This window comes from Neurospora tetrasperma (assembly GCF_000213175.1).
Source record: "Neurospora tetrasperma FGSC 2508 unplaced genomic scaffold NEUTE1scaffold_6, whole genome shotgun sequence".
Lineage (NCBI taxonomy): Eukaryota > Fungi > Ascomycota > Sordariomycetes > Sordariales > Sordariaceae > Neurospora > Neurospora tetrasperma.
The window spans coordinates 1,994,104-2,018,893 of NW_009799104.1; the positions used below are offsets into that span (position 1 = coordinate 1,994,104).

Sequence of the window (24,790 nt, forward strand, 5' to 3'; positions counted from 1 at the left end):
CCAAGCATATCAATGCCATCAGTTCAACCACCTCCCTGTCTGGTGGCACCGGAGTCGAAGATCAACAAAGGACCAAGACGCCCAGGAGTCCAAAGACCCCCCACAAGGGGACAGGTCCCAAAGCAAAGTCCCCTATAGTCACCCGTTCTGCCTCAAAACTTAAGGCTTCATCTAGCGGATGAAGGCCCAGGTATCTTCGTCGTAAGCGGCAGCTCTATACAATGGGTATGACACCCCTTTTCAACCTAGAGGATCCCACACAGGCCTGTGCTGTATGCACTGAAATACAAGGCAATTGTTGCTTTGCGGCAAGAGCAAACGAAGCGGGGGAGAACTGATGGAAACAAGGGCTACTCCATGCGAGACTTCGTACATACTGTTGCCAACTAACAAGCGACGCGCTCTTGCCCCCATAGCGAGGAAGAGGCAGGCATTCGAAGAAGGAATGCGAACCACCAAATAGCGTCTCAACCCCCCTGTGCCAACAAACCAAAAACATTATCTTCACATCTTTCGCCTGTCAGATGATCAAAAGGGTCAAATCTGTATGGGGTTATGGTTCGGGAGGCCTTTACTACATTTCGGCGTTAACAGGAAGTTTCTCCAGGAGATAGCAACGTGATACGTTATCATCAAACAAATAGACAGCTTACGCGGGCATTGATACTACCCATCAAGAACTCTGCGCTCTGCAAATATTGGTGATCTCCATGTGAGCATCTGGCAACATCTCGGCTATCGGCGAAGCATAAGAAAGGCGTGACTTGTGGCACAACTGGAGATACGATAACGGTGTCGGGCTGACCCACGCTGTAGTTGACCACCGACATAGCAGTGTAGCATCACATTCCTCACAACTTCCTGAAGCGGGGGAGGAGAATGGAACAGCGCCTGCGTTTCGTAAGTTTGGATCCTCAAATAATACAAGTAGGGATACTTAGTGTCGTCCACAATCCCAGATATTGTACCTGACGAAGACGTATGAAAGCCACGCGAAGAAGAAATGCAGCTATGATTACACGCCTCAGACACAACAAGCACAATACAACTGTTACCTTGTCATACGTGATATATACTGTGAAAGCGCCTATGGTCGGAACCAAGCTCCGGCAATGATTTTTCTTGCAGCGAGTAGGGTTGTAGCAAAAAGGGGGGTTTGGCATCTGTAGGGGTTTTCACTGTAGAAGACCGCTGATGGACCGGAAAGGTGGGTCAGTAAACCCCGATATAAGGGTGTAAGTGCTTGCTCCTACCAAAACCTTACCTTTGTTGATGCATATCGGATCGTCACCTTACAATCAGTAGTTGGCAGTCCCAGTATGGACCTGAAAATCTGGCACACTCAGCTGGTTTTGTGATAAGTTCCCTCAGGGTGCAAGCATCAGAGGTTGGGGGGGTTGCAACTACAGGGGTTTATACTTCAAGAATCAAGGCAGCAGTAACATCCCCTTACCCACCCTTATGGTTTCCTCCCTCCCTCCCTCTCTCTTCTTTCCCATCTCTTCCCTTGACTTCACAACTCACCGTCCGTCTTGCCATCCAACGAACCCATCCGATCTTCAAAGCAATCCACCAAACAATATTTCCAAATATGAAATCCCCCACCCTCACCTCCATCATCATCCTCCTTGCCCAAACTGCCACCGTCCACTGTCAAAATAATACAAATACAAATACAACAACAACAGACCCTGTAATCACCTCCCTCCGATCCTTTACCGAACTTTACTGTGACGAACAACACTGGTCAACGGGGTACACCCTCTCTCGCTCGCAGGCCACGGGGACTTGTATAGGATTGTACGAGAGCCGGAGTCTAAGCGTGGGATTTTTGGATGCTAGATGTCATGGTAGGCGGTCCTTTTTTTTTCTTACCTACTCACTCTTCCCTTTCTCATCTGGTTTCTTCTTGATATAATCAATGGCTTTTGTTTTTGGTAGAGATAGGTATGGGAAGCGGATAGGCTTAGTCAAGGTATGGAGGAGGGAACTCTACTTTTGGAAGAGAAGAGCTATACTAAGATGGGATCAAAATGTGGTAGAAGGGTTTGAAAGGGAAGGAGGTATATAAAGTCAGGGTAGTGGAAAGACGAGTGCTGACATTGATGATACCTACCTAGTGACGGTCTATACAGAACAGGGATGCAAAGATCCGGGAGTGGTGATTGGTATTGACGGGTGTTTTTCTGATGTGGAGAAAGGGCTGAAGGGGTATAAGGTGGATTGTCGTTGGTAGTAGGTAACCGAGCGCCTAGCGAGTCTAGTAAGCTGTCGATGGAAGGATGAAGGGAGATGTCTGGTGTAGTTTCGTTTTGGGGATTCGGCCGGTGGAGAAGCCGAAGGGTTGACTGCATTGTGAGGATGAGAGACTTAGTGTTTTGAGTATATGTACGATATGGGTGGACGGGAAATGTAGAAAGAGAGAAGCAGCTTTACATTGACCTGCTGATTCTATGTGTCCAGGGGAGATGGTCGTCGACGATGAAAGTGTTGTCGGCAAGTGTCGTTGCTGCAAAAAGCTGATGTATAACCAATTTGCGATGATATTAACATTGAATTCAAAAGCTTGTGTTGGATTGTACTGGCCCCAAAAACTACGAGGTCCTATTGATCATGGCACCCGGCGGCTTTCCGGATCTCGGATTCGAGGGCCCCATAAGCCCCGTGAGTGGGTCCACGGGAGCGGCCCGGGTGGGTCGAGTGATTCTGTGGGTCTGCCCAGGCCCCCACGTAGATCTTGGAAGTCCGTTTGGATATTTGGCGAGAAACTTGCACAGAAGAGACACAGTAGTGCAAGGTATTCATTGAATTTACTACCCGTACTCGGCGTTTATTGTCAGTCCGGTGTCCTGTAAGTTGAACAGTTAGACTTGAAAATAGAGCTTTAGCTGTGCATTTTTCGACACCTACAAATTCCATGCTTGATAAGTAGTCCAAATAACGTGGCGAGTTCAAGGTAGAGGAATGTGATAAGCTTGAAGAGAAGCCAAAAGTCTTCAAATGACTTGACGACCAACACAACGGGGCTAGAAATTATAGGTTAGGCGGTTCATGAAGACTTCCTCATCCTACAGTCTTTCTTCACAAGACGAATACATTTACCTACCAAACTCTATGGAGTATAGACTCTTCTCAATCAAGTCTGACCCCTCTTCGTTTCAAGGCGTGCAGTCAACCTAAACTGGTTCACCCATACCATAAACAGTATACTCAACGAACGAAGGGTAACTACACTGCACCTCAACCAATGATGAAGCAGGGCCTCGCCACGCTGTTCATGTTTGGTTAAGCTTTGCGCGATGTAACACCCCAGTTTCCTTTTCTTGATAACGCCAAAGTCACTTACAGCCACCACATCAACGGCCCGGGTCTTGGCGTTTTCGCACAGCAAGCCCTTTTGGGAAGTGGTGATTGACGCAGGGTCACATTTTTGGTTGTCAGAGGGGAAAGACTTTGTCTGGTATGTACCTGGTCCCCGTTTTCTTCGGAGATTCAGAATAAGCTGTAGCAAAAATTTGTAATGAGGAGTTCCTCGGACGACAAGAGAAATTCGTTGAGGCCCTATGGAATATATATACGGTTTCGTGCCTGTCTTGCCAGAAATAGAATTTCAGCAAGGGGATACATTGTTTTTCCACGGCGGTGATAAAGAGGGGGAAAGATATTCGAAGATACAATGTGACACAGTCTGCTACGTACCGTTTCCTTTCTTAGACGGGCTGTAAAACGCCAAGCCAATAGTTGCGATACCTGTCGACAGCCACATCATGGAAACTAGTCATCGAATGGAGAAGTTAGCCGAGCCCGAGAGAAAAGCTGAACGTGATCCTTCGCCTTGAAAGCCGTGTCCTGGGAAACCCAAAGAACCGCAAATGGGAGATAATCCGAGTTATTTGGTAGATAAGTGGTTCAGATGGTACTTGTGAGCTCCCGCCTGAACTCGTCCGTGATTCAACGAAGCCAATACGAGGACAACAGCCACCTCACAAGGGCTAGACCATTGTTGAAGGGGGTTTGTTTCGTTTGGGGCTTGCAAGCTCCGAAATCTAACGTCCTTGCGAGATATGTAAGTGAATGCTGGTCCCGATATTGGGGTTTCATCACCAACAACCACCGGCATGAATGGCAGGATGCTTCCTTGTCTGGTTTGCGGCTGAAGCAATAATCTACCAAGCCCTGACTTCTCATTGGATCCTAATAACCAGAGAATATGCAAACAGGGGCCTTCATGGCTTGCCGTGTGTCTTTTCTTGGCTACAGAGTCCACAGATTCTGCCTCGTCCCATGCAAGAGAACCGACCAAAAGTCAAGCTGGCTGAAGGAGATCAGCAGAACAAGTCACTTTGGACTTGATACCCCTCGAGCTCGGTGCCACTTTAGGTCGAGTTCAATGCAGTGTGTCTGGCGGACCCCTGACATGTTGGCTTTCTTTTAAGTCAGGCCATCCGCGTATATACTCAGGCTCGAGTCGTTTCTTCTGACCTACGACTCCTTTTCCTTTCCGAGTCTCACAAGGATTTTGACAGCATAGTTGTTCAGTCAGCACTACAGAGACTCGACTCAATATGGCATCATATGAACCAAAACAACCGACTGTTGCGACATCCGCAGAATGGAAGCAGTCTTGGTCAGCACCCAAGGCCGCCCCGGGGAGTGAGGAGCCCTGGACCACCGAAACACCGATTTGGCATGCCGTTGTGCGAGGTTTCCAGATATTTTTCGGCCTTGTGATTGCCGGGTTGGCTGGTTATCTCATTCATGGTTATCTGATGGACGCTGTCGCGTTTGGTCTTGTTTGTGTAAGTCACGTCTTCGTGGACGGCCTTGATGTCATCGACTGACACATTGTGAAGTCGCTGTTCACCTGGATCATTTGCATCTGGTCACTGGTCAGCGAAAAGGTCCTGAGTGCTCGAAAAGCGTATAATATCTGGGCGACTTTGTCTTTGGATTTCTTCATGATCATCCTTTGGCTGGCCTCCATGGGTGCAAATGCGGCGAACCGAGCAAAGTTCACAGTGGATGTCAATGTCGAGGGATGTTACGATGACGGAAGCAGCATCAGTGCCCATCACTGCATCGTGAGCAAGCGTGAGCTTGTGAAGCGGGGCGCCGTCGCTAACGAAGCTGGTCTCGCCATGATGTCTGGTATCGCCGGTCTGAGTGCCATCCAAATGTGAGTCTCAGCAATGGATTTCCTCATGATTGATTGTCGCTGACTGGCGGTTGGACCAGGCTCCTCTTCGTCGCAACCTTTGCCTATAACGCGCATAAGTTCCGTCTGTACTACCAGGCCAACAAAGGACCCAAGACTACTCACAACGGGGCCCTGGAGATGAACGCACAACAGACGCCGATGCTTAGCGTCCAACAAGGAGGACCTGCATCACCATCATACCCACAGTACACCAATCAGCAAGCATACCAGCCGCAGGTCCCCGTACAACAGCCGGTAGAGCAGTATCAACCAACGCCTACAACGTCTCCGGCACCGGGCTCAATCCCGACCCCATCCCCACAGCCATACACATATGGACATGCCGAACAGCAATATCCGGGACAGCAGGCTCCCGCTCAGTATGCTCCGGCTCACCACCCTCCTCAGCAGTATGCCGAAGCCCCAGATCACACCCCAGCCCAGTACCAACAAACTACCCAGTCTTACAGCCCCAACACGCATGAGATGCCCACTCACTCGCAAGGATATTCACAACCTACCTCATTCCCACAATGAGACGTAGTGATTGTGCGATGGTCGACTCGTGCTGAGGAATGGCGAGCGAAGTTGGCCCATACAAGTCATGAGGCGCGTTGTCTTGGTTGATGTTTATTTTGGATATCCGGCAATGAATGTGTAAGGGGTCCAGGTTTTGATGCGTGCGGAATGTCTTGTGCCGTTGGCCGGTGCATATCTATGATACCTAGCTGGGGATAGGTAACACCGAGAAGAATCCATCTTCAGTCCTGAAACCCTTTTGGAGAAGTTGGGCATGCTGTGTAGCACCAGATGGAGGGCCTGTTTCCCACCATGATCCAGGAGATAATGATACCACTTTTGAATTTTGAATGTTGACAGCTGCAGGGTGTGTTGACTAGCAGAAGCTGAGATCGATATGATGCGTGTAACAATACACAACTTCAAGTGCCGTCCTTCAGGTGTGAAACTCCGATCTGGACCATTGATGCCTGCTCTGTGTATTTGCCTCGGCCACTTTGCTTTTTTTCATACCTCTAGTTGAGCAAAAGGCAGGTACGGCCGCATGAAGTAGCAAGACTGGACTGTGTGTCGTGAGTCGCCCCTGCTGCTCAATAGTTTGGAAGGTACTACTGCCAACTTGAGGCTCTCAGGGTGGGGCCACAGATGTCGTACTCTGTGAGGGAGCTGCCCAAAGGGTAGTCACGACTGTCATGTGAGCGGGAGGCCACACTCCAGTGGACAATCGTCATGATTACCGGCTGAATTTGTCTTTGTTGTGGTTCAATTGGCTCCTTCGTTCCTGGCGACGCTCTTCACAAGTTCGTTTTCCCAAACGATATCAAGCAGTCACGACTGGTAGAGACATGTTTGTTTAGCCAGTCGCGAACAAGTGACACTTTGACATATGCAACTCACGCGGTTGGGACCGAACAGTGGTTGCATGCCCAGTGATCACAACACCGAGTCTAACGGGTCTCGAGTTGTTCAAGGAAGGTACCGATCACAGACCTGGCCCAGATCCTTCCACGACCCGCCGAGTCAACAAACAATCTTGAGTGTCGATGTGTCCAGGCTCGGTCAACAGGACGCCAGAACAGCATGACTCTTTCCATAGCTCTGTCTCTCAATGAAAAGCACAAGCGTAGTCTTTTGGAGGTGTCGCTCATTCTTGCATGTGCCATTTCATCGACGCCTGTTTGTCCTGAGTGCCTCCCAGTAACACCACCATAGTGCCTTACTGTAGTCCGCGAACAGTGTGGTCAAAGAAATGAGCCCATGCAGGAAGGACTCGTCGAATTGACCCAGGAAAGAATGGTGGAGGTCTGACGGGTGATACCTGGCAGACCGGCTTCCCAGGTACCCGAATGACGGACATCCGTGGTTGCCCAGTCCGACCACAAGATGGGTGAACAAAAGCAACAACATCCGAATCCCAGGAGACACGAAAACAATTGAAGAAGCCAGACCAAGTCACGTCGATTCGGCTCTCCAAGTTTTCCACTTAAATCCGGCCTTCCGTCCCCTCGGTTCCCCCTCCAGATCTTCTACAAGATCAGCTTCGGGAGCCTTTTTACTTTTTGCTTATGATATTCTCATCCCCAACATAGCTTTTGCCAGACACTGTCCGCCGCATTCTCCCCCTTTCATGACTGCTGCCACTACCACGGTCTCTCCTTAGCCGCTTCCATTTTCGCCTTCTGTTTTCTGGATACCCCCCACCATCATCCAGTGAAGACAACTCTCAGCAATTGCTCCATCACGACAAGATGAAGCAATATCAGATCCTCACTCTTCTTGCCTGCGTGGCCACGGCCGCTGCTCAGGGTGTCACGGCCAAGATCGCCCCCGAAGCCAAGGCCCCCACGGGATGTGGCCCGAATTTCAACGACAGGTTCGAGCTGGACATCTTGGAACTCGGCAACCCAACCAAAAGAAGCGAGGTATGGCCTGAGTGTCTAGACTCGGGTGACCAAAATGGATGCTGACGAAACCACCGTACAACAGCAGGTCCGCCAGTGCCATGGCGAAGGCACTCTCGTTTCCCAGCTTGTGGATGGTGTGTTGACCGACGCCCATGGTCGAACCGGATACATTGCCTCGAATTTCCAGTTCCAGTTTGACGGTCCCCCTCAGGCTGGTGCAATCTACACGGCTGGCTTCTCGGTGTGCAACAACGGCTCTTTGGCGTTGGGCGGGTCCACTGTCTTCTATCAATGCCGCTCCGGTGACTTCCAAAACCTTTACGACCGCTGGTGGGCTGAGCAGTGCAGTCCCGCAGAGATCTTGGTAATCCCTTGTGGTGACAGCCATCAGGACGCTGCGATCAACGGCGTCGTTGTCGGGACCACAGTCCTACCCACGACAGTGGTTATCCCACAGAGTGATGGTGAGGGGAAGGCCGTGGTTACTACGGCAGCTGTTCCGCTATGCTCTGTTGGCGAGATCGGAGATGGTATGTCGTTGTCTCTCCCTTCCCACCTTCTGTAGGTGTTAGGACTGACGTTGCCAATACAGGTCAGATTCAGGGACATCCGACCCTCTGTTCCGAATTTGAATTCCCCACGCCACTGACGGACCTGGTACCCGTTTCTGAGTATGCCGATGGTCAGATCCAAGTGACACCTCCTGCCCCTAATACACCTGGAAACCCCAAGTCGCAGCTCACGCCCCCTAATTCAGTTCCCAACATCTTTCTGACGACTACTCCTGCTTCCGGGTCCCCGCCAGCCCAGAATACTGAGGTTCCTCCCGGGGTCGTTGTCGTGCCGCCCAAGCCCAGCGTCGTGATCACCAACGATGCCGGCCGCCGCTGGCTATCTAGCATCAACGGATACATAGGCATTGCCCTGGGCGTTTTCGGTGGCATGCGGTTCATCTGAGCACATGTCCTGGCAGAGTGAGATATTGGGTTGGGGAGGAGGGGATGAATGCATGATTAGAAGTCGGTGATGTATATAATTAGGGAGTCACGCCAGAGCGAGCACATTTAACAGGTTTTGGGGCCAACCTTGTCCTTTCCTTCTCCACCTCTTGATGCTGAGTGAAGTTGGTGACGAAGTTGGTGATACATATGGGTTTCCCGACTGGGTGGCGTTGATCGACATGCCCAAATGGTCGTAACTGAACGCGTCTCGATCAGTACGTTCCACCTTGGGTATGATCTTAATGTGTATTCAAACATTTTTAATATACCTTTGAAGTTGATTTCTCGGCAGTTCCTGAATGGAGAAATTGTTGATGGACTGTGGCCGACATGTTGCCAAATTGTTTCTGATCCTGTTCATGTTCGGTTTATTGTATGGGGACCACTTCTATAGGTACCGAGGTACTCTACGCTAGGCCTTGAAGCCCTCTGAACCGATTGGGGGACATAAAGTACTGTGTAGGTAGCGTTCAAGTGCAACCGGCAGGCAGCCTAGCGTTGCAGGACCCACCCGGTTTTCAGTGGACTAAACGTCACGGCTGCTCGAGGTCGCCCTGCAACCCTCGCTGTCGCGTAAACTTCCACTTCCCCTTCGACTTCTTCGCAATCACAAAATCGCCGGCATTTTCCAAAGCTGACGGCGCTATCGCAGCTTCCAACGAGGCGCATAATAATCAACAAAAGACGCCATCCAATCTACGACAAGCTCACGACTAGAAGCTATCCGTGGCAGCTGCCCCCTTCCTCGAACGTTGATCCATCACTCCAAGCACCCATCCAACATTGCGTTCTAGTCTCCAGAACCGACTATCAAGCAAGCCGCGGCATACTTGCGGCATCTAGCAATCATGGCAGAATACTGGAAATCTACGCCCAAATACTGGTGCAAACACTGCTCCGTCTTCGTCCGCGACACCCCTCTCGAGCGCAGAAATCATGAGTCGACCGCCAAGCACCAGGGCGCCATCAAGCGCTCCCTGCGCGATCTACACCGGTCCGCAGACCAACAAGAACGAGAAAAAGAGCGAGCGAGAAGGGAAGTCGAGCGGTTGAATGGGGTTGTTTCTGGCTCTGGCTCAACAACACCAAGGGCCAGTGGGAGCGGGAGTGGTAGCGCTGGACAAAAAGGAGGACATAAACCTGGTGGTGGAGCAGGAGGAGTCGGACCGACGGGTGCTAATGCTGCTGCTGTCGGGTTAAGCGATGCGGAAAGACAAAGGCAATTGGAGCAGTTGGCTGAGTTGGGCGTGAATATCCCGACAGAACTGAGGGGGAGTATGGCGTTGGCGGGAGACTGGGAGGTTACTAATGTTAGGGTCGTCAATGACGACGCAGATGGCGCAGCGGCGGGTCAGAATGCCGGTGCAGGTGGTGCAGGTGTGATTCCTGTGGGAGCAGAGGGGAGAGCGGTAGGTGTAAAGAGGGAGAGGGAACGGACGGAAGAGGAGAAGGAACAGGAGGAGGCTATCAAGGGATTGTTTAAACGACCGAAGAAGTGGGGGGTGGGAAGCAAGGTGGCGAAGATGGAGGAGGATAAGGAGTTGGAAGAGTTGTTGAGTGGGGGGATTCCACTTAGGAAGGAGGAGAAGGGAACCATCAAGACGGAGGTGGAGCAGGATGTCAAGAAGGAAGACGGAAATGAAAAGGATGGGGAGGTGAACGTTAAGAAGGAGGAGGACGGTGTACAAGGGGGTGTGAATAAGGAAGAGAATGCGGATGCGGAGGAGGACAGCGCCATTTCCAAGATTCCGGCTATCAAGAGTGAGCCCAGCGAGGCTTTGTCAGGAATTGCTGATGAAGTTGCCCCTCCGCTTGCTACGGGCGAGTCTGATGTTGCGGCTGCGGCTGCGGACGCGGTTCCGGCTGTGGTGTTCAAGAAGCGGAAACCCAAGAATGTGCGTCAGAAGTAGGAGGGGTTATTCTTCAGGAATATCTGAAACCTCTCATGTTGAATTTGTCAATGATACCCTCTTACAACCCTTGGAGATCAGTGTGGCCTGTGACCGAGCTCTGATTCACATTGAAGGTAAGTTTCGTGGCTACGATCGTCGACGTGGTGATCAACATCACCGACACAGATACTGATGATGTAGAAAGGTATTTATGCTGAACATTCCTGTTCAGCTAACCATCTTCAAGCATCCGTAGTACTTTCACCCTACCCACTCAGACAAGAACAATAAGCCGGGAACAAGGACAAGCTCTCGTACTTACCGTCTCGCGGCACAAGTTCCGAAGTCCGAACATCGTCATATCGAGCAATCCCGTTCTTTGTTGTTAAAACCCAATGCCTCAACGAAAAGCACAATGGATACCAACGGACAAGTTACCCGCGGTATCCAGCCGCAGGGCAGGGCAGACAAGGCTCACAAAGGCATTTGAAACCGGGGCAGCACACTACTCAGCCGAACAATGGGCTTGTTCTTCCACTCCCTCCTGAAAATCTATGAACAGCTCGATACTCTCTCTGGGATTCAAGATTGATTGTCAAAATACATAAAAACCGCGAGATTCTAGTGCGTAGGCCATCAAGTAAAAGCCCACCAAGTCAAACACATAGTTCCAAGTCTTACTCCCCTCGACCAAGAGACGCACACAGCTGAACTTACAACCCAAACATCACTACTACCACCACCGCTTCCGCAACAATGCCATCCTCCTCGGCTGCCTCCAGCCCTTCCACCACATGCCCAACCCTCCCCTCCATCACCCACTCCCTCCTCCAAACATCCCTCTCTCTCAAGCGCGACTTTCGCTTCCTCAAACTGACCGTCCGAGTGTCCAATCCCGATCGTTCCTCACTTGAAATCGCCTTTGATGAATCCGAAACCCACAAACTCCTCCGCACCTCCCTTACCCGACTCAACTCTGCAACCCGATGCTTCATCCGCGATGCCAATATTTTGTTGGATGAAGAGGTAAATCGGTCTTTTGATGCTTACTTGCGCCGCTCGGATTTCTACTCTGGATTTCACAAAGAACAAGAAGAAGAAGGACAAGAAGGAGAGGAAGAAGGACAAGAAGGAGGAGAAAAGGAAGAAGGATGGCATGTTCTAGACATGACTTCCGAAGAAAAAGAGACGAGAAGAGAGTTGAGGAGGGTACTTGAGGTGGTGGAGGAGTTGAGAGGGGTATTTCTCAAGAAGGCCGGGAAGTACGTGCTGAATGGGGTGGGAGGAAAGGTCTTTAAGGAGAAGGGTGATGATGGTGATTTGGGAGATTTGGTGGGGGTGTTGGGTAAGTTGAATGAGGATGGAGATGGGGAGGACGGTAAGGGTAAAGAAGGGAAGATGAGTGAAGATGAGGATATCAAGGTAGGATTGGAGAGGTTAGCTGGTCGACTGGGAATGGGGAAGAAGGAGGAAAGAAGCGCTCATCGGCTTTGACGTAAGTTGCGGATGAGAAGTTATTTTGCGAGTGTGTGACTTGGAGGAACGGTTCGAAATGTGGTGTCGTATAGAATCAGTCTACTAGCGATTGGATAATTGAAGGCATTTGTTAGCCGTGATGTTTGAGACATAATCTCAGCCGATTCCTTTTGATAGCTGGTAATATAACTCAAAGCAAAAACGCTGATCCAAGCTTCAAGTTTGGCACCTGACGATAACAGTGTCGTCGACTGCAATGATACTTTTACAGTTGTCGTCACAACAGGGATCATCTCTCGGCATTGGTTCCCTTTCCCACCTCCCCATCACCATCCAGTGACGCTCATCATCGGAGCAACATCGACTGACGACCATCCGCTTCCATTTCACTATTTGAGAACTTATTGAGACCGAAAGGTACATCCGACAGGGTATCTGTTGGGTACTTATGACGCTTTGCGCTGTCATTGCAGGGTCGTTCAACGATGGTCCGTCCCAATGCTCCGGTGATTCGCGTCCGAGTGAATGACGTTTAGAGTGGAACCCATCCCCTCGACTCCTCGACAGTGATATAAGTGATAACCCCAACGAAAGAAAGCTGCAATAGAAAGAAGAGATTGAACAAAGCACACTCTCCCAAACAACATTCCCCAGAGTAAGTCTAGAACCAGACTTCTGACGAAACAATCTCGAGCCACGACCACCGAAACATAGAAACAACCGCCGCTGACCGACAAGTCCAGACCACTTACATATCAAGGACAAACGCACAGACACATCACACCCCCTCCTAACTCTTCCATCCATCTATCACCATCATCATGTCTTACGCCGGACACTCCAAAGTTGGCTTCCCCAACATCTATGAGGATGGCGATCAGCGTCACGTTCCTACTGACGAGGTCGATAACCTCGTTCGGCACAGCGGAAAGAACATAAAGGCCTACCGCCCTCGTATGTCTCTCTGTCCCTCTCTCTCAGCACTTACCAAACAAAAAGACGTGTGCTGTACCTTGTGTAATGCCATACTGACTTCCATGACACTATGACAGGGGAACAAGTCGCCGCGCTCAACGAACATCTCATGGAGGAGACTCAAAAGTTGAGGGAAGAGGCAATCAAGAAGGATCCCACACGTGCTGTGAGTTTGATTACCCACGCACTCATTCTGAGACTTCATTTCTTTTCCTTTTTTTTTTTTTTTTTTTTTTTTTTTTTCCTTTCTTCTGTTTATTCACAAGAAATCTTCAGTCCAATTTTCAAGTCTCAGAAAGAACGGGATGACTGACTGACATCATGTCGTGCTCCAACAGGCAGAACTCCATGGTAACAAGCCCTGCAAGGGCGCTCTCATTGACAAGGAGTTGGCGGAGGAGGATGCGGCGGAGTTGAGGAAGAAGGAGCAGAAGCTCAAGCAAGGAATTGCTGGAGCGACCCATTTCAAAAACAAACACCATCACCGTAAGAATGAGGAGGAGGAGCAGTGAAGGAAACATGAAAGCGACGACGGCGAACACTAGATTCTACCGTTTGGGTAATGCACGATATTATGATGAAATAGGGGTAACGGGTATAAACGGCACATGGAATGATAGGACGGAAGCTGGAATGAATGGATCAATGAACCTACAGGTACTTTTATTGAGCAACTGCCGTTTGGTCAACTTCCATCCTCTCCCCATTGGTTTGTCTAGATGCTGAGCTTGTCAGAGAGAAGTTGTTCTTGTTCCAGTTGCCCATGGAGCCGTTTGTCCTCCACTCTTCTGGACAGAGAATTTGGAAAAAGGTTGTCCCATACTGAAGCATGTGGAAGAACGCTGGACGAAGACTGGAAATGGGTTACCTCTTGGAGTTGCAATCTCGATAGAAAGATCATCACAATTGGTGGCCGTGGTAAACGAGAGCCCTGGATCCAAACACACCCGCTGCTTCCAGTTCGCTCTTGTTCCTGCTACCTTTGGTTGCGCCTTCCTCATGTAGTGAAATGACGTTCCCATGGGACGGCATGACTGGACCGGCGACATATGCTTCTAGAGCAGGAGCACACTTTTCCAGATCTGACATACTAAAAGTGCAGTAGCACACGCGTCAGGTTGCTTGCGTCCGCCGCGTACTTGTCATTTTACTCGTCATCTCTGGAACACAACATGGAAGATTCGACCAAAGTATGGAAGGAACACAACGGCTGGCAAGATCCCGCGATCTTAAGCGGCCGCGTATGGATGGATTGCCATGGTAGTGGGAAGAACAGATCGTACTGAGGGAACAGCCTTGGCTTCGAGGCAGCTGTGAGACTGCCCCCACGGAAATGCCTCGATATTCGGGATAATGTACCTGTCCGGTCAATCAGGCATAATGAAACACCTACACATAAGAAAGCACTGGTTTTCACTTGGAAACTCAGCGGAAAATTGCCAAAGCGCAAAGAAACGGATATCAGGCCTTGCTGATATAGTCGCTCGAAGTAACTGTCTAGTATACATTGGAGCCAGAACCACCACACCATGCAGGGTTTGGACATCTACACTACCCAGCCTCATGTTTCCAAGGCTCTTGTGTCAAGGAAGCGTATTCCAACTGCCAGTCCGAGTCATAACCTGTGAGAAAGAGGTAATAAGTGCCAAGAACGTGAGTTTACAACCGTCAGGAACATGAAGAGATAGTAAGAATGACTTGTATTGGTATTGCTCCGTAGATGTCCGATCTGGCATACGCTATCAATCCGGTGATGGTAAACAAAGATGCCGTTTCCCACCAATAAAAGCAAAAATCCAGAGAATAACGCCAAACATGGTGTGATATGCAGTGATGCTCGGAGGAAATATGCTTAGCTCAAGCAGTCATCATCCCAAGGAACCACTTCTCGTGGGCACGGGGGTCGAGACTGTTAAGCCACTTGACAGAGCCTTGGGCAGTTGCTCGCGCAACCCTGTCATAGTTCTGCTGGCACGTCATCAGCCGAAGAACGGCCTCCTCCCAAAGGTCGATGTTCTGCTCCGGGACGATATAGTCACCATTTTCGTGCTTGGCGCCAGTGACAACGTTAACAGGGAGACAGTAAGGCAAGTCAATCTTGGCTTCCTTGAGACCGCCGGCATTGGAAGCGATGACGGGGATGCCGCGAAGCTGGGCCTCAGTCACGACAACTCCCCACGCCTCGAGCCAGACAGAAGGTGCAAGCAAGACCTTGATGCGGTCCCAAATCTCATCCGTGTTGCTGGTGGTGGGCATGACCCTTGATTCGAAGTGGAAAGTAAGCGTTGGGTTGTACTCGAGGACAAGGGAATATGGACTTACTTCATGTTGGGGAGTTCCTTAAGTTGATCAAGGTGCTTGCTTCGAGAGCCCCAGCTGCTCCAAGTGACAAACTGAATCTGCGGCAGTCTTTTGGCGAGCTCAACAAGGATGGAAAGGCCTTTGTGAGGGCAGGGATTAACCATGCCGACCTCGAACTTGTCGATGTTGTACCGCTGAACGGGCATGCCTCCAGTGCGAGCATCGAGGTAGGTGAGGGGGCTGTGAACAAGGAACGTCGTCTTGAGTCTTCCGTGCTGCCAAGCGTAGTCTCCGATGGCCTTCGAGACCACCCAAATTCCTTCAAGCTCTCTAAGCAGTTGGTCCTCGACCTTAGGGGACGAGCAATGGCCCAAAATGCCGTTGCAGTACGGGCCGAAAGGCAGCTGCTCAGCAGTGTGGATGACATTGATTCTCTTGAACGTGGGCCTCAGGGCGTGGTCAGCCGTGACTTTCATCGTGACGGGATCGTTGAAGACGACATGAGTAGGACGGTACGCAGTGATATGTTTGGAGAAGATGTCGATCAAGGTCTGCATGCGCTGAGTAATGGAGCGGTCCTAGAAAACGAATGTTAGCCCTCGATCTTGAGGTTTGGAGGACTGGAAAAAGGTACCTCAAGGTAATCTTGGGTGTCCTGCCAGAATTCCCTAGTGGGGTAAGCTTCATTGAAAGGGACGCGAGAAATGACGATATTGTGAATGCCATGCTCATCCATGAATGTCTTGACATCAAGTTCGTGTTGGTTTCCCTTGGAGTCGATGACTGGCAGACCCGAATGGTGGGTCACGTTAGGTTCGACACCTTTGGCTCTGGCCAGCTCGGCGTACTTTTCGACCTCGTCTTCAAATCCGTAGCAGATCTGAGCGGCATCATGGCCAAACAGGCGCAACTGGCGAAGGAGATTGACGTTGGCCTTGTAACCTCCTGAGGAGGGAGTGAGACCTTGCGCAGTCTGAACCAAAAAGACGCGCATCTTGGTCGTCGTCAGAACACCGTTGGATACCCCACAGGGTCCGTAAGGAGCGTCGGTAGAGATGGTCATGGTGACCGTCGAGAGAGAAAAAGGACCGTCGAGAGAGAAAAAAACGAACGAACAACTTGAAGAGTCAAGTCAGCTCAAAAAAGAAGAGAAGTCGAGTCTCGCAACCTAGTCAAAATGGCGAAGAAAGCTGTGAGGTCTCTATGGTGCTGGTGAAGAAAGGAAGATGTGAAAGAGAAGGACAGAGGAGGAGAGGAGGAGGGGGAGAAGGGTTTTGTTCAAGGTGTGGGCTTTAAGAGGGAAAATGGAAGGTACGATATCAGAAACTTTACCTGTCGTCCCAAGTGCGAAACTGCAAAGTGGAAGTGCCTTCCTTTACCCCACAACTTCAATACCAGGGACGGGATCAGTCAAAATCCCCCTATCATCTCTGATATTGAGCCTCATTAGAAACTAATCTGTCACGCGCCAGTCCTTCAAGCGTTTCATTCGAAAGTGTAGCGGTGGGAGCTCGGGCTAGCTGGCCGCTTTCCTGATGGGATGACGAAATGCGCACTTTGTATCTTGACTGCATACAGACCCAAGGTGGATTCCGGCCAGAAGGACGGAAAAGCCTGTGCAGGGGGATACAAACAGCCCGTTCAACCCTACAACGGTCACAATCGACAGCAAGCGGGATGAGGGATCTGACGAGGCAGCTTGAGGACTAGTTTAGGTAGTCTAGACGGGAGGTGGTAGGTAGGCCATCTTGGCCGATAAGTACGTCAGATACAGTCGTGCGAAAGCAAGAAAGCTCCATGAAAGCTGAGGGACAGTGAGGCTTAATGTACCCAGACGTAGCAGGTTCACGGTACTTTCAGTTTCTGCCGCTCGAAAGCGGTTTGTTGCTTGCAGCGCAAAGTCCAAGCACTTGCAGGAACAACTTCTCTGAAGATGGGTGTCACAAGCAAGCTGCAACCACAAGCGTGGGTTGCCAGCGCGTGGGATCATGTTAGCTCGGGTCGTGCTGGCCGTGTGCAGGCTTCTAATTGCCGTGGCCCGATATTGAGAGTTCCACCATACAGGTCCCCAACGGAAGGCGCCCATGTGTAGATGGAGTTGCGTGTGAAACAGTGAGAACAAGATGGTAGGGTATCGGATGGGAGTAGCCCGCTTCACCCAGGTCTATGAAAGTTACCCGCCAAGTTCATGGTGAGAGCAACCTCAAGGCCGATAAGGGCACCCCGGGCATGAGCGGTACTTACCCGCCACAACAATGTTGATGGCAGGCCTGTCGTCATGAGCATGAAGTGCAGCTTAACTCTGAATCAGAGCTCAGAGCACAGCATACACCAGAAGGACGGGGAAGCATCCGTTGTGCGAGTTTGAGTCGGGTGTAACACGAACATTGCAGTCAGTACATCGTGACTTTTAGTTCGTACGTTGCCTTTCACAGTAAGGTATTGTGAACGGTATCTCTGCCTTGGGCAAACCGAGCGGAAACCACCCAATGAAGAGGCTAAATGGTGGAGGTTGCGACACAGCGCCTTCCCTCCCTCTCTGTTGCCACGCCCGCAGCAAAGCGTCGGCAGCCGACGAGGCAATTGAGACTTTCTGGAACAGGCAACAGCTCAGGCTACCAAGCTACCGCTGTGCGCTCGGTTGTGCAACATGTACAACTTAATCTTTAAATGAACAAGAAAAAGGAGGTCATCATCAAAAAGTCAGTCCTGCCCTGCAGTGGCCAGCCAAGTAAAATGGCCCAGCTCCGTCTTGGTTGCCCTCATCTGGCGCAGTGCCATGTTGAGCGCAGTCACTGCTGGCCGACACTCGCGGTGCTAGCCCAACTCCCGTCTTTCCCGTCTCCAATGTGGTTGTGATTGGAAGTCCATCACCAATCTTCTCCCAGCTGACGGTCCTCCATATGTAAACTGTCCACTCGCCCGGTTCGTCGAACATTACGTCCACAGCATCCATTCGAAGCCTGAAGCTTACAGTCTCTGTGTCAGCCGTGTAACGGAATGTCGAGACGACGTGGGTGTCTTGGTAACCGATAGCCTGTGTTGCTGCCGACGCGTCGCCTACTTCCCCGTCCAACAAAAGCGACCGCAGCTGCCGCGGCGACTTGCCCCGCCTAAAATTCCAAAAGATCAACATAAACCGAGGTTCGCGCGATATGGCGCCACGACACCTCGACATCTTGATGCGATCATTGCGGATGCCGTCCACAGCGACTACCCCTTCGCTCGAAGCGGAAACTCCATACGATGATAGAGGGCGCCACTGAGCCACTGTAGTGGTAGACCTCGCTCCCCACGATATGACGTCCATTTTCGTTGTGGAATAGACCCTCGTCACCTCTTACGGTGGCATCATTTCCCCGACCTTGGCGCACATTGTGTTGTGGTGATGATACCGTCGCAAATAGCGCCGAGAAATTCGGAGAGTGAATGAACCGGATAGCCAACCTGATGCATTTGAGCAATTAAATGGAAAAAAGAAGAACTCAAATTGAAGGCCTCTTGGTCCAAAACGCCGCCTTCAAGGGGAGAGTGTCGAGAATGGGGAAGATATATCTTCATGGACCATGCGTAGAGTCATCTGTGAAGCTGGCTGCGCGTCATGAGCTTCCACAGGTCGACAGACTGGATTCCAAGGCAGTACACGACTCCTCAAGGATTCGTGAAGGGCGCCAACGTAGAGAGAGAAGTGAGTGATCGTGGCTTCAGATGACATAAGGGCATTCCCACCCTTAGACAGCGCGTGCGATTTGATTAATGAAGGATTGTGCGCGACTTTGAAGCACACATCGGAGTTGAGTGCACTAGGTCTTCAGTGTGTCATTTCCTCAGGCAAATCAGGACCCGGAAAGCGTTGACCGGCGGGGAGTTTGGGGGAGATGCGGGGTCCTCAGAGCAGCGGTGATCCACAATTCAGGGGCGATGTGTGCCACGACAAACAAACTTCCGCATTTGTCGCACATCACCCCAAACGAGATCTTGCAGGCCGATGTTCTTCTTTGATAATATTGAGGGGGTTCACTACTCGCAACAAATTGTGTCAAGATTTTAGGATCTGAGAGTGCCACATGTAGGACAGCATAAGGAGCCAGGAGTAGTAAGACTTTGTGTAGAATTGAGGCTCCCTTGAGCACATCATCTGTCAACTTCCGTCCCGCTGCGCACTGCACCTTCCCACGCGGCCACCACGCCTTGGCCATCTCGAATCCTGTGAAAAGCGGGGCACAAGAAATTCGCACCGTTGTCATGATGCTCAAGATTGTCACATTTTAAGAAAGCACATCAAGTGTTACTTAGCGAGGAGGGCTAAGTAGTAGATACATCTAGGTCTTAGAACAATACAAGTGATTCTCAAGGGGCTCATTGAGAGACCTGCGGTTCTGTAAACGAGTGTCTAACCAAACTTTCTCACCATCCCCATTTCTTGTAGACTGCATCCAGGTTTCCACTTTTCCAGCATCGCATGTCCACTACGGCCGGTGCCCGTGCCCTGTATTTCGTCGTCTCCGACTTTCTCCGCTCCTCCTTCCTTCTCCCAAGTACCTATCAGCACGAAGCTGCGCCGGCCCCTTCTTCCAATGCTTGTTCAGGAGGAAACCCCGACTTTTTGCAACAGCAAGGGGCGGAAGGTGCAGATGGGAGTTATCACAAGTAACTGTAACGTCCTGTAAACAAGGCATCTGCCCCTCAAGATCAGATATCGCCACCACACAGTTACAAGAGTCTTTCAACAGTCAAGGTAAAGGCACCCAAGTATGGCAGTAGTCAATCACAGTTCTGAAGCGTTATATTTGTTTGCGATCTCTTGGTTCAGATTGAGCATCCAGCCTGGCCTTCGAAATCACAACTTACAAGCTCATGGAATATGGAATCACGCCCCAGTATCCAACGACTACTGAATCATCAGAACGGTGGAAGTAAAGCAACTAACCTCTGTTCCTGTATGTGTATCTCCCATTTTCCTTTCCCCGTATTTCGGATTCCCAACTGCCCGCCCCGGACGAACATGCAGCGAAAAGCTCAATCCTGTACTTGCGCCTATCTAGTCCATGCCACAATGAGGCCCAGTACGCTCAGTTCCGCCGCAGTGATAACAGAGAGCTGACGATTCGTTCTCCTGGCGCAGATAATATTTGGCAGACAGTAGACCCCCAAATAATGTCGATTTCCCCACCACCAAAAGGAGCGAGAACAAGTTCGCATCCAGCGCCAGCTATCGGTCATAGGAAGAAAAGGAGAAGAGAAGAAAGAGATGATGAAGTAGAAGAGGAACCACAATTCATATGCAGATTGACGCCAAAAACCATGCCCGGTGCACACCAACGCCTATCTGTCATCCCCATGCCATCGCTTTAGAAACCGTGGGAGTCGAAATCAATCCTTTGCTGCCAGACTCCACGGAAAATTCGATACCATTGCTGCGTTTGTTCTACGTGAAAGGCCATCTAGATCCAGGTCAGAAATATTATAGCTCTGCGGATCGGTTAAAAAGGTTCATCGGCGATCTCCCATCCCTTTCAGAGCGGCAACGATGGCACCTCGGCCGTGATGCCGTTCAAAATTCGACGCTCCATGTCTTCAACGGTGACTTCCGGATCGGTGTCAAGGAATCGTGCGGCAGCAGTACGAACAGCCTGCATCTCCCTCAGTGCAGCCTGATTGGCTTCCGTGAGACTGTCCGCCTTCGCCTGCAAATGTTGGACCTGGGCCATGAGGAAGTCATTGGTCCTTTTCATCGACAACATTTCAGTCTTGGCCTCGATAAGCTCATTCTGGAGGCGGACACTCCAGGCTTCAACATCCTCGTCCATCTGTGCGTCCAACTGCATCAACATCGGTGACGACGGCGGCGCCGGCGGAATGCTGTTGTTCTGGATGGCGTTGAGCTTTTTCTGGAGCTTCTTGGCCTGTCTGAGCTTTTCGGCTTCTTTGGCTGCCTCGGCTTGCTTGGCCTGCCTCTCACCTTGCTCTCTAATCTTCTGTCGGCGCTTAGTATTGGCTCGCTTCTGGGTCCTGCTGCGTTTCTCGGCTGCTGGGGCTGCCACGGCCTGGTTGACTGCCTCGGCCTGGTTGATTGCCTCGGCCTGGCTGGCTTGCTTCTCAGCCTGCTGTCTGGCTTTTTGCCGGCGCAAGGCATCGGCGCGCTTCTGGGTTCTACTACGTTTCTTCTGAAGGGGTTCTGGAGACGGAGAAGCGCTACGAGCTCTCGGCGAAGTGGTGAGCAACTCGGCCAACTCTTTGTAGACGGGCCTTTGATTGAAAGTGAAGGCATCGCCACTGGTGTCGACGCCGAAGCCAAAGTCGACCTGGCCGGAGGTGGTGGATTTGGTGGAAGTGTGAGAGGACGGGGAGCCAAAACTCATGGCAGCCTCGGAGGTATGGCTGCTACTGGCATGACGGCTTTTCTCGATCTTCTCGGCAACGTCGTTGATAAGCTGCTTGATATTGTTCATCTTGAACGGATCCACATCGTTGAACTGGTTCTGGTTGGCTTCCCGAGTGCGGGAGCTCGACCTTGCACGTTTTTTCGAGCTATCGTCGGAAGAAGCGTCCTCATTGCCTAAGGAGAATCGCTTGCGGCAAACAACCGACACGGGGGCTGACATGGTGAATATTTGACGAGATATTGATACGTGGGAGTTTGGTGGAATCTCGATGCAGAAAAAGGCTTCTGTGTAGCAATGTCACCCTCGAACAGCCTTGTACAGAGCCGGTTTTGCTAGAAGAAGGTTGAGGCTATGGTCAGAGCCGCGGCCGAGGCCTGGTAACGGGTGAGCAATGTTGTGATCAGGGTTGTGGTTGAGGTTCTTGTCAGGGTTTCGGCTCGGCGACGTTGTGAATCGAGCTAGGACCAAGGGTGGTTGACTGGTGGTGAGTGCGGAGATTGCTGACCGGGCAGCGCCCTGCTGGTGGCCGTCACTTCGGGACTCGCTCAATATGAAGCAGTGCCGTTGCTATTTAAGCTAGGGTCGATAGAGTCGGTGTTTTGTGCTATTCTTGATGGATATGGACTGGAATATGTGGTCCTGAGCCTGTCAAAATAGGAGTTCTTGTGCTGACAAAAAGTTGGGGGACGGTTTTGTTGGTGGTTAGGAGGAAAAAGCAAGGAGGTACCTTACTTGTGAGGAGGGATTTTATACCGCACGTGAAGATACCAGCTTCTGCAGACTTCTTTGAGGCTTGCAGGAGGAAAAACTCAATGCCTCGGATGGAAAGGCTGTGCCCAAGTGAATGGGTAGAGTAAGGATGAAAAGGCCAGATATACGAGAAGGTTGGAGACACACCGCTCTCCACGAGCACGAGTTCAGTTACTAGCATTCAAGGTTTACTTTGCTAATCGTAGCTGGTTACTCCAGGTCGGTACTTGGAATAGGAAGAGCCATTCAATATCACAACACCATCGAAGGGTGACATATTATCAATGGACCGCACCGCTGGTTATCCCCTCATTTTTTTCCTGCCCACCTGCAGATAAAATATCCCTTTATGCATTCGAACCAATATCGCCCCACCTGATGTTAGAAAAAGTTACTGTGACGTCCGGCGTCTTCTTAGCAATCCTGTCCGGCTTCCCTTCACCGTCCTGGCATGGCCCGTTTTTTCCGGCGTCCAGCCACGCCATTGAGTCTCTTTCGGAGTTCCAGATACTCAATACCATGACCATACCACGGCCCAGTGCCTGGCCGATTGTCTTCAATCCACCCAACCGCGCATGGTCGTCGAAGTCCCGAGCACTGCAGTACCCTTCCGTCAACGCGCCTTCAAACTTGCCACCGCTGGGCGGAATGTTGGCATGGTTGAGAGCCTTAATATTCGAGTTGTAGGTGGCTGGAATCGTTTTTCCATCCTGAATGTAGACCCTCCTAATCTCGGTGAGGGCGCCAGTCGTCGAGTTGTCATCTGTGAAGAAGCGGGTGACGACTGTAAACGGCCGGGTGGTGTCAACCTTGTGTTTCTGGCCCTTGCCGTAGAACTCTGGGGCCCCAAGCCTGAACGGATTGATTCCGCAACCTTTTCTGGCACACATACCGCTTCCACTCTTCTCTGACTCGTCGCACTGATCACCGTTGCAAAGGAAAGGGCCCGTTTGCTTGCAAGGATGCGAAGTCATGGTCGTGGCGCTCGAGTTGGCTTCCCAGATGTCCATTTCGTTGCAGCAAGCGCCGGAGGAATCAAGGTTTACCTGGGGTGCAGAAATGGAGAGTTAGAAGGGATGAAAACGGATTGTTTGGATACAATATGGGATGCTTCTCGCTTACCACGCCATTCACAAAGTCGCTTTTGGGACATTGCGCATCGCAGTACCCAGTCCCATACCTCGCCCCAGCCGGGTTGAGTTCACTCCTCCCCCCGGCAAAATCCATCTCGGACAGGTACAGCGCGCCGTTCATACCGCAACCAATGTTTGACACGTCCACCTGAAAGCTGATTTCCTGATTCAACAGCTTGATCGGCTCGTAGTTCTCGCCATCCTCTGCAAGTAGGTACACGCGCGGACTGATGGCCCTGTGCTTCTTCCCGTCGAAAAGATAGTTGCGTAGCGTCACGGCCGTGTCACTCGCAAGCACGCCTAAGCTGCCGTACTCTACGCCCTCAAGAATGCAGTTTTTGGCGCAGGTGGCCTCGTCGGGACAGAGCACCTTGTTGGCGGCGGAGCATTCGACGATTTCGCCTTCGGTGTTGTGGAAGGGTCGGTGCCGGGCGTCGGAGACGAGATACGTCTGTTGCGTTTTGCAGCCGTCTGATTTGGTGCATCTCTGGGTGCGGAAACGGGGATGGACTTCGGGTATGCCGGTGCCGATCTGTTGGGCGGTTGCTACTTGTGGAAAGAGTGAGAGAAGAAAGGTGGATAGCAGTAAACTGCTAAGTCTTCGATGGATCATGACTGCTTTGCTTGCAAAGTGTTTGCGCGAGAAATTGACGATCGTGGATGTTCGAGTAACAGCTGAGTGGACTGCGTTGCGTACTTGAGTGTTGAAGAAGGATTGTTCCTGTGGCGGGAACAAAGGAGCTTGTTTCGATATGTTGGTACTCGTACTTCTTTGCTTTGGTTGAGACTTGGGAACAAGAAAGCCTTTGTCTCTCCCCGATGTTTGTATCCTCATGGATCCGGCCCTGATTTCGAGTGTGCTCGTGAACACGTCTCTGCTCTCCACTTTGCTCCTTTTCTTGTTGCCGAAGCTACCTACATAGGCACTAAATCCGTCAATTTCATGTGTAACAGCAAACTCCAGATATGGGCAACACTGCTGGGGGGGTTCCCTAGCTAGCAAACTGATCTTTATCACTTCTGCACCCGAACGTGATCTTGGTCCCCTACCCGACCAACGTTCCTCTTCGATATCCATCAGCTTTTGAATAAGGTCTCCTTTTATATCCCCATTCAATCATTCTAAGAACGTCATTGGTACAATTCATCTTGTTTCAGTCGTGAAACATGTCGTAGAACAACCGCTCCCTCTCTCAGTACGTATCCAGATCAAGTGCTTGACGTCTATCCTTTCCAGCCCTAGGTAGAGAAATGGA

The 24,790-nt window shown here is 50.9% G+C and overlaps 8 protein-coding genes across 8 annotated transcripts; 5 read left to right on the plus strand and 3 right to left on the minus strand.

Moving 5' to 3' along the window:
- Window positions 1-1,591: 1,591 nt before the first annotated feature.
- Window positions 1,592-2,165, plus strand: NEUTE1DRAFT_48574 (uncharacterized protein; the record flags this gene model as incomplete). The annotated part of the gene is made up of 4 exons (XM_009855514.1): window positions 1,592-1,652; window positions 1,689-1,857; window positions 1,942-1,975; window positions 2,136-2,165. The coding sequence occupies 4 exons, from the start codon at window positions 1,592-1,594 to the stop codon at window positions 2,163-2,165; spliced, it is 294 nt and encodes a 97-aa protein (XP_009853816.1).
- Window positions 2,166-4,565: 2,400 nt separating this feature from the next.
- Window positions 4,566-6,154, plus strand: NEUTE1DRAFT_148783 (uncharacterized protein; the record flags this gene model as incomplete). The annotated part of the gene is made up of 3 exons (XM_009856112.1): window positions 4,566-4,799; window positions 4,854-5,176; window positions 5,236-6,154. The coding sequence occupies 3 exons, from the start codon at window positions 4,566-4,568 to the stop codon at window positions 5,732-5,734; spliced, it is 1,056 nt and encodes a 351-aa protein (XP_009854414.1).
- Window positions 6,155-7,464: 1,310 nt separating this feature from the next.
- On the plus strand, window positions 7,465-8,577 carry NEUTE1DRAFT_112959 (uncharacterized protein; the record flags this gene model as incomplete). Its single annotated transcript, XM_009856113.1, has 3 exons — window positions 7,465-7,638; window positions 7,703-8,150; window positions 8,213-8,577. 3 exons carry the CDS (start codon window positions 7,465-7,467, stop codon window positions 8,575-8,577), a joined length of 987 nt encoding a protein of 328 aa, XP_009854415.1.
- An 892-nt stretch (window positions 8,578-9,469) lies between these two features.
- On the plus strand, window positions 9,470-11,003 carry NEUTE1DRAFT_131983 (uncharacterized protein; the record flags this gene model as incomplete). Its single annotated transcript, XM_009856114.1, has 3 exons — window positions 9,470-10,516; window positions 10,608-10,647; window positions 10,792-11,003. 3 exons carry the CDS (start codon window positions 9,470-9,472, stop codon window positions 11,001-11,003), a joined length of 1,299 nt encoding a protein of 432 aa, XP_009854416.1.
- Window positions 11,004-11,269: 266 nt separating this feature from the next.
- Window positions 11,270-13,476, plus strand: NEUTE1DRAFT_103911 (uncharacterized protein; the record flags this gene model as incomplete). Its single annotated transcript, XM_009856115.1, has 5 exons — window positions 11,270-11,915; window positions 12,204-12,325; window positions 12,859-12,943; window positions 13,042-13,130; window positions 13,303-13,476. 5 exons carry the CDS (start codon window positions 11,270-11,272, stop codon window positions 13,474-13,476), a joined length of 1,116 nt encoding a protein of 371 aa, XP_009854417.1.
- A 1,345-nt stretch (window positions 13,477-14,821) lies between these two features.
- On the minus strand, window positions 14,822-16,328 carry NEUTE1DRAFT_112963 (uncharacterized protein; the record flags this gene model as incomplete). Its single annotated transcript, XM_009856116.1, has 3 exons — window positions 14,822-15,224; window positions 15,287-15,843; window positions 15,900-16,328. 3 exons carry the CDS (start codon window positions 16,326-16,328, stop codon window positions 14,822-14,824), a joined length of 1,389 nt encoding a protein of 462 aa, XP_009854418.1.
- A 4,453-nt stretch (window positions 16,329-20,781) lies between these two features.
- Window positions 20,782-21,870, minus strand: NEUTE1DRAFT_140767 (uncharacterized protein; the record flags this gene model as incomplete). The annotated part of the gene is made up of 1 exon (XM_009856117.1): window positions 20,782-21,870. The coding sequence occupies one exon, from the start codon at window positions 21,868-21,870 to the stop codon at window positions 20,782-20,784; it is 1,089 nt and encodes a 362-aa protein (XP_009854419.1).
- Window positions 21,871-22,748: 878 nt separating this feature from the next.
- NEUTE1DRAFT_103914 (uncharacterized protein) lies at window positions 22,749-24,147 on the minus strand (the record flags this gene model as incomplete). The annotated part of the gene is made up of 3 exons (XM_009856118.1): window positions 22,749-22,795; window positions 22,844-23,354; window positions 23,683-24,147. 3 exons carry the CDS (start codon window positions 24,145-24,147, stop codon window positions 22,749-22,751), a joined length of 1,023 nt encoding a protein of 340 aa, XP_009854420.1.
- Between the last annotated feature and the right edge of the window lie 643 nt (window positions 24,148-24,790).